We start from the raw sequence: 12984 nt of genomic DNA, 5'->3' as shown, positions 1-12984 counted from the left end.
ATGGAAAGCCATCAAGTTACAGGTTCTCTTATGCTTGAAGGATTAAGCACAAGAAGGGGTTGCAAAACACAGATAGCAAAACGTCAAAGAAGGAAATTTAGCAAACCTGCAGAAGGAAATGTGAGCCTTCTGAATTTCCCAGTACCCATTACAGTTCATGATATGCACTTATGTGCCTCTTTTCTATGCTGAGATTGGATCTGATTAAAAGAATCTGGTTTCCTGTATGACTTCTGTTAACGATATGATCTGGTTTTTTTTTGTTTTGTTTTGTTTTGGTGGTGGTGGTTTTGTTCTTCCTGTTGTCATATTATCATACTGTTTCTTTGGCTGCCATCATACTGGTTTAAATTTAGATACACAATTGAGTAGTGAGCCACCTCGGAGTTATAGCAGCAGCCTGTTTTTTGTGTTAAGGCAAGAAAAAGAAACTCCACTGTTACAGTGGAAGTTTATTAGAGGAACATAGTAGGTTCTCTAGCTTTCAGGCTTTCATGGGCAAAACTGCCATCAGCTTTAGAATTTGGTTTCTTACCTTATCTTTAGCCTCTAGCCATTACCTGCTCTAATACAGTAGGAAAGTCAGTATCAGCCTCTGACAAGACACAAAGAATGAGTTAAAGCCACAGGAACAGGATCTGTTATACATGTACTCTCTTTGCATAGGGACAGGAGGTATAGCTGTTATACTCAGTTTGTATGTTCTTATGTATGTAATGGCATAAAAATACATGCAAGACTCTTTATGCTTTATCACCTCAAAGATATGCTTAAATTGGATCACAGAATATTTCTGTGAAAATTTTTGAGTGAATAATTTAGATCTGGAAGGTCACTTTGCAAATGTTTCTGTGTTAAAGATTTCACAATAGATTAAACAAATATTTAGAATGCATTTTCTAAAAATGTTTTCAATATGAGGTCTTTGGAGAAGGAACAATTGTATTCTGTACAGTGAAACATTAAGAAAACTTGAGGTGCAACAAATAATAGCTGACATTTTTGCTTCTTACATTGTGGACATTGTTTTAAAAGGTACAGTCTTGTTGGATTGTTTCTTTTTGCACCATTCCTCAATTCTCTAGTCACTGTTACTGTCAGAACAATGTAAAGCCAAATAAATATACAACATTTAAAACTGAAATTCTTTCTGATTTTTTTTTTCTTGACAGATCCTTGTTGCTTTAAGACATCTTCATTTCAAAAATATCGTTCATTGTGACCTCAAACCAGAAAATGTATTATTGGCATCAGCTGATCCTTTTCCACAGGCAAGTAGGAAATGCCCTGTGTTAAGATAGATTGTTCACATTAGGAAGTGCTAGCAATGATTATTTTATGAACAAACAAGTGGTTATTGACCTGCCTGTATCAGTTCCAGGAACTACATAAAATTGTAGATATGAGTATCCAAAAAAGGGTATTTTTAAAAATCCTTGTTTTTTGTCATTTACCTAAAATATTCAACAAGATTTTCAAGTATGATAGGGCAACTTGCGCACTTGTTTCTAATTTGCTCACCATTACAGCACAAATTACTTAGTTGGTTAATCTGGTCCAGATAAATGACAATTTGAAAGCAGAAACAGTAAAGACTTTTTTTTTTTTTTTTTTTTTTTTTTTAATTAAGGAATGGTTCACGAAGAACAACAGCTTCTTCTTTAATGTTATGAATTTAAATGCCAGGTAGCTTGCAGATGGTGTAAATATACTTTCTGACTTATTGTACTTCTCATTAAGAGGTATATACATCAGTCAGTTCCTGTTGCCTTTAATCTGCAGAATTCATATGTAAGCTCTTCCAACTGCTTACAGTCAAAAGAACATATTTTCTAATTTCCCTGTAATTTTGTAAATAATATTAATAATTTGAAAGGAAGGGACAATATTGAGACTGTAAGTAACAATTTTAAAGCAGCAAAATCTGACCCAGTGAAGAAATCCAACAAGGAAATTTGCTGAGAGGTAGGGTATAACTAGGTCCCCAACAAACTGAAAGTGGTAGATCAAGAACTAACTTTTGACAACTATTGATTCAGGAAAAAGTCACAGGTAAAACCATTTTTCTTCTTGCTGTGTTTTTATGCTATGAATGAATAGATATTATTTTGTATTACTACTTTCACCAGAAACCTAAGCTGTTAGGCCCTTCAAAAATATAAATTCTTTCATTCAAAGCAGTTCTGTGTTATTACTTTCACTACAGTTTATTTACAGCATGAAGGAATACAATGGCTTGGTAATCTAGTCTAATACTGTGGTGGAATAACGGGATTCCTCTCAAAGAGAAGTTTAAAAAAAAAGTATCCTTGAGATGCAAGGATATATAAATAAAATGCAATAGAGATGCATTTTACAACTATACCATGATAATAGTACATCAACTATGTATTTGATAATAAAAACAAACCCTTATTTACTCTAGCAATTTTCTTTAAACAGGTAAAACTTTGTGATTTTGGCTTTGCTCGAATCATTGGGGAGAAATCCTTTAGGCGTTCAGTTGTAGGAACACCAGCCTACCTTGCTCCAGAAGTGCTGAGAAACAAAGGCTATAACAGATCTCTGGATATGTGGTCTGTGGGTGTTATTATTTACGTAAGCCTTAGTGGTACCTTCCCATTCAATGAAGATGAGGACATACATGACCAAATCCAGAATGCTGCTTTCATGTATCCACCTAATCCATGGAAAGAAATTTCTCATGAAGGTAATAATTGTCAGTGGATGTTTTATTTGAATGCTAAAACAGTGTAGTATTTTGCTTGTATATTTTGTTTTTCTCTCTACATACCAGGGATACATTTATTTTTTGAAATTTCAGTAATGTACCATAATGTAATGTCTCCGTTTTGTAGTATTAACTGTAGACATTTCCTGCAGAGCCTGTATAGACTGCATAATCCTGTAGTGTGAGATCTCATCAGGTGTTGAAGGATGCATATAGCCACCTACAGATTTGATTGCTATAGAATCTTGTGGAGGACCTCAGCCGTTAGAATTCATGTTACATCTATTTACTTCTGTACTTCTTTTGGCCCTAGCACTTCTTCAGTCCTTTTCATATTCTACTTTTACCAGTAATTTGGTTTTCATTCAGTTTTATGCTCTAACCTGAGAGTCTTTCTGTGGAGAAGATAAAGAAGATACTGAACAATTCCAAACAGATGAGATTTCAAAAACAGTGTGAGAAATGTCAGAAGAGACTTTCTGCAAGGGTGAGGGGAAAAAAAAGCTGGGAGATGAGAGCTGGGAGCTGATCCAATAAGATTTCAGAAACTAGATTTCTGTTCAGGGTCCTGAAAAACAAACAAACAAACAAAAGCTAATATTTTACTATGAGCATCTTTAAAGAAGGTAAATGAAGTCTATTAAAGATGACTCTAGAAACAAGCACGGGAATCTAGACCTCTATCTAAAGTACTACTAGTGACTTTTAGAACTACAAGTTGAGTTCAAACAATATCTCTGTCTAGAGATATTCTATCTAGATATCTCAGTATCTAATTACCATAAAAAAACATTGATGAACCTATTTCTTTCTTTTTTTTTTTTTGTCTTGAAGGATCTACACAGATGTTTTCTTGCATGATGTTATATTATTATTTTAAAATTAAAAGAAAGCTTTTTAAGCTACTCTTACATGTAAGAATTAAAACCATTGAAGACTCAGCAATTAGTCCTATTTATTTACTTAATTGGCATGTGCAAATATTTAGGAGAAATTTAACACATAATGAACAACCATATCCCTCACAGAAGCCTTCAACCCAAATTTTGCTTCACTGCTATTCATTAAAAAATTCAAACTTCATTTGATTAGATGAGCGTCCTTGTCAAAGATAAAGGAAATACAAAATTAATACTATCTTTAATGCACATGAGAAGGATCTTTTTAGAAATGTTATGCTGTCAGAATTTGAAAAACTAGGAGCCATTTGGCAAATGATTACCATAAGTAAAACTTATGTAAATATTATTCTCCATTACTTGGTGCTTTACTCTCATACATCCAAAAGGCAGCGCTGGATCCAAACACTCTTTAACAATGGACTCTATAAATTGTACATTACAGCTGGATTTTAAAAGTGGTAACTTATTACAGAGACTATATTACATGTCTCAGTAATGACAGGCATAAATCAAGAATACAGTGAACTTAGAGTTAGGCTAATCATAATTTGGGTTGGAAGGGGGACCCTTAAGAATCACCTAGTTCCAACCCCAATGTCATGGGGGCCTTCCACTTGACCGGTTTGCTCAAAGCCACATCCAACTGTCTAAGAGAATTAATATTAACTCCAATTTGTGCGTGCCAATTTACTTCAGAACTGTAACAGACAGTGATCATGGATGAACAGGCTTTATTAGTCCTTTTCTGCCATTAAAATTAGCCTGTAAAAGTTATGGCTTTTCAACTTTTATGCCTCTGACAAATGTATTTTTTTCCCCGTTTATCCATTCAAAACTTTTGTGAGCATCATTTCCCAAGCTCATCCATGAAATCCCTTCTCTAACTTCACCAAATCCAATTGCTTTTCATTTTCTTTTTTTTTTTTCTTCAGAGAATGTGTCTGTCTACCTATCTGTCTACCTCTGTATCTATCTGTCTGTCAATCACAGAATCCTCTTTAGAGAATTCTGATTTCCATCTGTACCAAGCAGCTGCATTTTCCCCACCTTTTTCTCTCATTTGAAAGAATACTCCCTGAAAACTGAGAATGTATTTGTATGTCAAAATAGAATTGGAAGACATTACTGTAGAGGCAATTTCTGTGGTAATCTCTGTATTAAAACAGGTTTTGTCACAGCCATTCAGCATTCCATTGTCCAATCTGCTATTTCTGTTCTCTTTGGCTCCAATTATTGACAAGCCAGTTTATATTTCTGAATTCAGTGAACTGCTATGTTAGAATTTTAGCTTCGCTCAGACCTCTCTGTGGAATTTTGCTAGATATACAGAAGAATCTTCTTGCAAATTTCTTACTTACAGATGTAAATTTCATATCTGTCAAACATGGAGTGTGTTTTCAACAGTGTTACTGGTTGTTTCCACCTTTGAACTTTCTGTCCACCAAATCTGCATTGTTTCAAAAAGATTATTTTGACTTAGCTGTAGGTTACAAAAAATAAATGCTATTGGATTTAAGGACAAAATTCCCTGAAAAATGCTGTACCTCTGCTTGTTAATATATTTTACCTAATGTATTTTTTCTGTGGTGGCTGTTCTTTTGAACTGAATGGGCCCAAAATGTGCTATGTCAAATTTTAGATTATTCATGGCATGTTTCATTCTGCTGTGGATTTTTTTTTGTAAATCATTGCATTCAGAATTATTTTTGTTTGTTTTTATCAGCTACCAACGCAGCTATTACTGCTACCCTGATAAAGCTATGTGAGGTACATACTGCTGGTTAGGTGCTTCATATTACTTTGTATTATTAAAGGATTTAGGAAGAAACAATGCAATTTCTTTCATGTATTAAATTTGATCATGGTGTGCCTTTTACTTTTTTTTTTTTGTTTTGAGTCAGAAATAAATACTACAGCTGTCTTTGTGTCAACATAGACTTGTTTCAGCATATGTGAATAGAAACTGTTTCATGCATTAATGAGAAAATCACATGAATAAGTATTAAGTACAAGGAGGTCACATACATATTATAGCTCAAAGATGTCTCTACCTCTGTAAATGTTTAACTAGCTGTTTAAACTAAGGTCTTGGCCATACTTACATGTGTTTGCCAGAATAAAATGGTATTTTAACCTCTGTTGTGGAGGTGCAACTTGTAATTGCCAAGGACTTCTTTTGATAGTACAGCTGAATCCATTTCACAGAAAATAATAAGCTTTGCCAGCTGAAGATTATTTTTTGCCAAAATAACTGCATGTGCGCATTGTCAACAAAGCTGTATTGAGCAGCAATAGGGAAGCAGTGGGTAAGTGTATGAAAAAGTTATACCAGTGATAACAGAGCTATACTCAGAAGGATACAGGGTCTGGGAACTCCTAAGTTTTATATTAATGTCTGCAGCTTAAATTTTCACAAGTGATGGCTGCTCGAGTAGTTGATATTATGTGTGTACTTTAAAAATTCTGGATCAAGTATAATTTTTAATTTAGCACTGCTTTTCGTAGTACTCTTAAGGTGATATGTTTCTTACAAATTAAATGAAAAGCAAAAGTCTGTATCATAGGACTAAATGGATAGTAAATTCAGGTAAGACGGGTTTTTCAGATATTTTGCTAACTTTTGTGTTAATGTATGTGTTACATCCTAATTGAGTTAAAACAATCATTTCTATGAAAACTGTAATTTGTTAACTTAATACTTCATGTAGACCTTTTTGCTGTGTCTTTACTATAACTAATTTTTTGCTATACTAACAAACTGACATAAGTAGTTTAGAACTTCCTGATTCAGTAAGTTCTTCCAATAAAATGCAACTGAAAAACAATTACAGTTTTTTAAAACATTTGTGATTCTGATGAATGTTCAGCTATCTAAATGATGAGTAGTCATGTTGTTTGGAAGCTAGGAGGAACAGCTGGCTGGTTTATCCTGTTCAGCAAAGTCTGCAGCTCCTGAAACTTGATAAGCCCTCAGGTGGCCCTACCTTAATCAGGGGAAATAAACAGGAGCCCATAAAGGTGTTTGGAAAAGCTATACCTCTTAGAACTTTTTCCTCTTAGAACTTTTATACCAGTTACTTCCTTGACAATACCTGCTGGATTCCATAAAAGATGTTCAGACCATAGGTGGTCTTTCTGAACCTTCTACATTTATTAATAACTGTGTATAATGTTGTACAATGTTTTTGCAGAGGAATATTGTCAAACTATAAAATTCTAAAAATGCGTGACAAGGATTATTTTAAAACCTGTTGTTTGGTTGGTTGGTTGGTTGGTTTTTTGTTTGTTTTTAAATTCAGTCTTTATTTCATAAAATGTACTTTAAAATAGAGTGCAGTTGCCCCACTTTCTTCAAAACTACTTTTTCTTTCTAGACTGAATTTTTTTTTTCCTAAGTTATGATGGCCTAGTTTGGTCTCCTGAGTGACTCATGTGAATCACATTTGAGTTGTATGTCTAAACTGATTGTTAACAGCTTATACATTTTAATATCCAGTGTTTTTAAGCAGTACAATTTGTAAAGTAAACATAAAATTATTATTTATATGCTTTTTTTTTTTTTTTTTCAAATTCTGATATTGAGTCAAAATGTGTCTTACTGTAGGCACATTTTATGTGATGTAGCCAGACCAGGTTATTTTAGGTGGTGGCTATAAGGACAGCTCATGTTTTTTTTTGTAAGCTGAAGGAGGAAGTAATCAGGATCTTTCCTCATTTCCTATAGCTAGTGACACATATCAGTGTCTGAACCTCTCTAATTTGTCTAACACCAGTTAAAGTCAGAATTCTCTCAGTAATTGACTATTCCAGATCCCTCAGAAAATCCTTTAATCCTTCAGTTTAATCACTCTGGCTATCTGTATTGCTTCTGCTTTCTTTTACGCAGCACTGTCCTTTTGCTGTCAGTATGTGGCAGCTGCATGTTGACTCCTAACTGGTACTTAGCACTCTTATGCTCGAGAAGGAGCTCTGCTTTGATTGCATGATTTTCTGGTAAAAATAGCAAATGCTTTTTGCTGTTGAAGCTCATGTTTGATCTCATTCTTCACTTACATTTGAAAACTTAAGAGTATTAAAGAGATGGAATCATATATGATAGTTTGGAAGATAAATTCTCATAATTCTTACATTTGCATTTGTGCTTATTTATATTGCTAACTAAGGGACAAGTGATAATTCAAAACTTTCCTGGAGAAAACAACTTTAGGTGAAGAATCAGAAACACACAATCAGAAACTTTATACAGAGAGCAATATTCCAGTGGTGAAACAAGCAGATCATCTGTGTAAACTGTGTTAACTTTGAGGCTGGAGCTCAAGTTAACCTCCTGAGTCTCACTGTTTGAGGAAAGAGAGAAAACAAGAAATCTGAAGCTCTACATTCAGTAAAACTGGATCATTATGATAAGCTGATGGTTCCAGTCCCTAAAAGCAGCAGAAGCTTGCATCAAGCTGGTCCTCTATTTCAAGTGCTACTGATGTCCTCTACAGAGCAGTGTCTGTTGCTTTCCCGTCCAGGGTTATGAACATCTATCCTATAATCCATGAGAATGCTAGACAGAGAGCTGATATAAGCTACTCAAACCTGTAAGAACATCATAAACTAATTATCCCCTTCTCTGAGGAAACCCTACCTCTTCTTGTGATGTTAATAACTTTTTATTCTTTGGTGTGTTTTATTTCATTCTATCCAAAAGGAAAAGTGGGCAGCTCTCCAGGCTGTCACTGTCATGCAAATCCCAGGAGTATCTTAAAGCATAGTTATATGCCTCTTAAAGGCCTAGTTCTCTCATTTTTGAGGCTTAGCAGTCATCTTGGCATTCATTTTGATGACAACTGATTTTCAAATCATTTTAAGAAATGTTTTCACTAAGAACAATAAAAACATGGCCTAAAGAATTCAGCCAGGGAGATCCACGTGACATCTTTTATGAAGTTCACGCCATAGATGCCTGTCTTTCAAAATAGGTGAAATATTTGAGAAGGAAATAAGCAAAATAAGCTACACTCATACTTTAGTTATAATCCAGTTGCCCATTGCCAATGGTGTTGCCCATGAAAAAGATTAACCCTGTTGTTTTGGAAAACAAGTAAGTTTTCAGAGTGCTGCCATCTATCAGTAGTGGTCCTGTTGGACCACTGGCTTTCTGATCCCACATCTGCTTCTCAGACATTTTGAAAGGGAACAAAACAAACATGTTAGAGAATTTAGCATGAATTGTACACTAAAAGAGATGATAGCTAAAAATCTGTTTGTCCACAACAGAGAAAACAAAATTAGGACCATCTGCTTCCAAGAGCAGTGTGGCTCAGAATCTCTGGCAGTGCCTTCTTTGCCAGAATTCCTGAGATTTGTTTGATCTTATTCCCACGATTGCTTTGATTTTCAAGATAATATTCATCACCAGGGACCTGGGGCTACTTTAATGGCAGTCAGTTATTGCTAAGAATAGCTTTGTCTGTCAGATTTACTGCACATGTCCAACAGACTGTTGTGCAAATTTCCATTTTCCTGGATATAGTAGTGAAACCTATAGTCAGGGACACAGAGTTGTTGCTTCCACGCTGGCTGAATGAAAAGCATGGCAAGTCAGGTACTCAGGAGTTATAAACAGTTTACCCCGTCCTCTTGGGGCAGAAACACACAGAAAAGCCTACCTGGTAAAGGTACCCCTCTACCTGTTTACTGTAAACTGCTGTAGAACCTGAAGTATACTGTAGCCCTCACTTACATGCGGTGTTTTTTGTTTTTTTTTTTTTCACTTGAGCAGAAGCTGAGAAGTTTCATCAGTCTTTGCTACATGCCTGCAAATGAACACAAAGAGGTAGACAATATACTAGCTAGCAGGCAACTATTTAGTAAAATATTACTTTCAGGGATATCAACATTGAATACAGTTTGAAAAATCTGGAGCATGGAGGAAAAATTGCCCTTTTTACTACTATCGTGTCTGTCTGTCTCTGTTTATATATAAAAAATATATTTTAACTGATATGTTCTAATATTATTCCTTTTCAGCTATCGATCTCATAAATAATTTGTTGCAAGTGAAAATGAGAAAGCGCTACAGTGTGGACAAAACATTAAGCCATCCATGGTTACAGGTATTGCTGCAAACTCCATGTTGTTTGTTTTTTTTTTTCCTGAGTATTTATTCTCTTAAGCATATAAAAATTTTCATCTTTAAGTGCAATAGAATCTAAGCAAATCTACAAACACAGAGATGTTTTCTGATCCTGAGAACCTCATATTCCTTTACCAATTTATGTATATATTCTAATTAATTTTTGAAGTATGAGATTCCACTACTAAACTCTCTCATGTTTTCAAAGTACACTAAAGAAGTGTATTTAGTTTGTCTGCTAAGAACATATATATAGAGATAGATAGTCTATAAAGTCATTCAACTTGCATTATCAAATTGCCTGGGGTCTACCCCAATATATCATAGAATCATATCATATAATGGCTTGGGTTGGAAGTGACCTTAAAGAGGCTCCAACCCCTAGGATCCTCCAAGGGATACATATATGTGCATAGGAAACTAATCATGCACAAGCATGGCACAGATCAGATGCATAGTCTACAGTCCCAAAGGAATCTTTATCTGAACTAAGACCTGGGTCCTTACACATGAGCAATGTTTCTCAAAGTGGAGGGTGACCTGCTGGAACAGGGGGAAAAGGACTGCAACCTCCCACCACACCCCTGCCTTCCCCAGGGACATTTCTCCTGGGCTTGCATTCTTCCTCGCAGATTTCCTGTCACCCTCTAGTCTTTTCCCCCAAGACTGTGTTCTCTCTACCAACCATTACAGAATGCATTTGTCAGGATCTCTGGGGACCAGAAAGGTGATCTGAGCTAAGTCCTGCAGCACAGCTGCTGGCTGTCTCATGTGATGGGACAGCATCCTTCACCTCTCTACGTTCACTTTTGTTCCTTGTGCAATAGTGAATGGAGGTAAACCAAGGCAAGGCAGTACAGCAGCAGCTCTAGCACCATGGATGAGTTGTCCTTCCAGAAAAGCCCAAGCTTGTGGGTGAAGGAAAGATAACAGTGGAGCAAGGGAGTGAGAGGTAGAGATGGTTTCTGAGAGGAAATCTGTGTAAGAAGTGGGCCTAAAGATGCAAGAAATGAAGCGTGAAGTCTTTTGTGCATTTACAGGGTGTGGGCTTTCTGATGCTTTGGTTTGGTGACCAGGGTTGTCTCTTAAGTAATGACAAAGTGGGTGAGAAAAAAAATAAAACTGGGTACAGAGTTGTGGGCAGAGGTTAGGCTGTGTTGCTAGGATTGGCTTTATTACTGTAGCTAGATGGATGCTTTGGGTGGGAATAAGAAAAGTAATTATTGAACTTGAGATATGCTTTGGGCAGATCAGAGGTTGCAGAGCATGTTAAAGAGAACCAAATGTGTTTGCAACCTTACCATTGACTGTCAAAACAGAGTTCCAATGTAGCTTTGATATTTATATGTATGCATTTATATGAGCACACCACTACTTGCCTAAGTTTGGAAAAGCAGATTTTTTCTAGCTCCAGCTGAATTTATATCCTGCACCATTATACTGAGATAGAGCAACTTTCTTGACTATCTTATACTGATCATGTGGATGTAGAAGTCTGATTTAAAGATGTTTTCTTCTTCCCCGTAAGTCTTATGATTAGTGCAAGGAATTGTTTTACCACCCATGCCATATCACAGAAATCTGTAGACTGTTCATACATCCTGCAAAACAATCTGTAATATCTCCATACTATACTTATAACAGAGTTTAATAAAATTAATTTAACAGACAGTGCTCTTAATATGATACCTATTTCTGTAGGCAGATTTCATATTTATTGATTATATGGTTTTTCTGTTCTGGGGAAATAGGGATGCATGATACTCAAATTGCCAACTTAGTAGCATTTTGTATACGATTGGTAGTAGAAGAGAATGCCATTTATTTTAGAAATGTTAAAACAAATACTATTACTTTATTTCAGGACTATCAAACCTGGTTAGATTTAAGGGAACTTGAATGTAAAATGGAGGAACGTTACATTACCCATGAAAGTGATGACTCCCGATGGGAACAGTATTCAGGAGAACATGGATTGCAGTATCCAGCACACCTTATCAGTCCAAGTGCTAACCATAATGAAAACACCAAGCTAGAAGAAACAGAAATGAAAGCCCTCAGTGAGCGTGTCAGCATCCTTTAAGTTGCATCCCCTATAATCTGTCAAAACACTGTGGATTTAATAAATACATACGGTCAGGTTTAACGTTTGCCTTGCAGAACTGCCATTATTTTCTGTCAGATGGGAACAAAGCTGTTATGCTGTTACACTGTTGATGCATCTGAGTTGCCAAGACAAATCAACAGAAACATTTTCGTGTGACCAACTGTGTTGTATTTACAAAAAGTTCCCAGAAACACTAAACTTGTTATTGTGAATGATTCATGTTGTATTTAATGTATTAAAACCTGTCTCCACGGTGCCTTTGCAAACTAGTGTTTTTCTTACTTGAGCCTCAATTTGGTAAGAGAGAACTTCCCCATGAAGATTTTTTTTTTTTGCATCTTTAGTATTGTAATTGTAAGCAAACTCTTGAAGAGTAGATCATTACTGCTGTTCTGTGAACAACTTCTACTATTTGGATAAAAAAAAATTAGTGTCATAAAAATTTAAAAAAAAATAAAAAATTGCATAGCACTGTACAGTTTAAAATCAGATAACTTGTGTGTATGTGTTTGTGTGTTTGTGTATATAGATAGACACACACACACGGTACAACCTGCTCTTAAGCCTAAATGCCTTAGTAATGTAAACTGCAGTATATGCCAGTTGTGTTTCCCTTTTTCTTAAAATATTCAAATATTCTTCTCTAATATGAATATTCTCTAATATGTACATTCAGAACCTAAATAACATGTTGACTTTGTGTATGTTTTCAATAAAAGTCTTGTTAAAATAGGTTCATTGGAGTAATCTTCCTGCTTAAAATATCCCTGGAATGGCATCAGAATTAGGTGGGATAAGTTATATTCATAAAACCATAGAATTGTTTGGGTTGGAAGGGACCTCAAAGTTCATCTAACTCACCACCCCTACCCCTGCCATGGGCAGGGACACCTCACACCAGACCAGGTTGCCCAAAGCCCCATCCAGCCTGGCCTTGAACAACGCCAGGGATGGGGCATCCACAGCTTCTCTGGGCAAGCTGCTCCAGTGCCTCATCACCCTCATAGTAAAGAATTTCTTCCTTATATCTGATCTAAACCTACACTCTTCTAGTTTAAACCCACTACTCCTCCTAGTCTACACTCCCTAACAAAAGAGTCCCTCCCCAGCTTTCCTGTAA

General features: G+C 35.7%; 1 protein-coding gene across 3 annotated transcripts in view; it reads left to right on the top strand.

Annotated features, from left to right (window-relative positions):
* Nucleotides 1–12589, top strand: part of PRKD1 (protein kinase D1) — a 123806-nt gene extending 111217 nt beyond the window's left edge. For all 3 annotated transcript variants that reach the window (XM_082760700.1, XM_082760701.1, XM_082760702.1), the window contains 4 exons: nt 1173–1271; nt 2443–2710; nt 9652–9737; nt 11622–12589. In XM_082760700.1, the coding sequence (XP_082616826.1) occupies nt 1173–1271; nt 2443–2710; nt 9652–9737; nt 11622–11840 (672 nt within the window). In that variant the 3' untranslated portion in view covers nt 11841–12589. The remainder of the gene's footprint in view (nt 1–1172; nt 1272–2442; nt 2711–9651; nt 9738–11621) is intronic.
* Nucleotides 12590–12984: the final 395 nt, after the last annotated feature.

Source organism: Aythya marila (assembly GCF_965140915.1).
Source record: "Aythya marila genome assembly, chromosome: 5".
Classification (NCBI taxonomy): domain Eukaryota; kingdom Metazoa; phylum Chordata; class Aves; order Anseriformes; family Anatidae; genus Aythya; species Aythya marila.
This window is presented reverse-complemented; position numbering and strand designations above follow the sequence as displayed.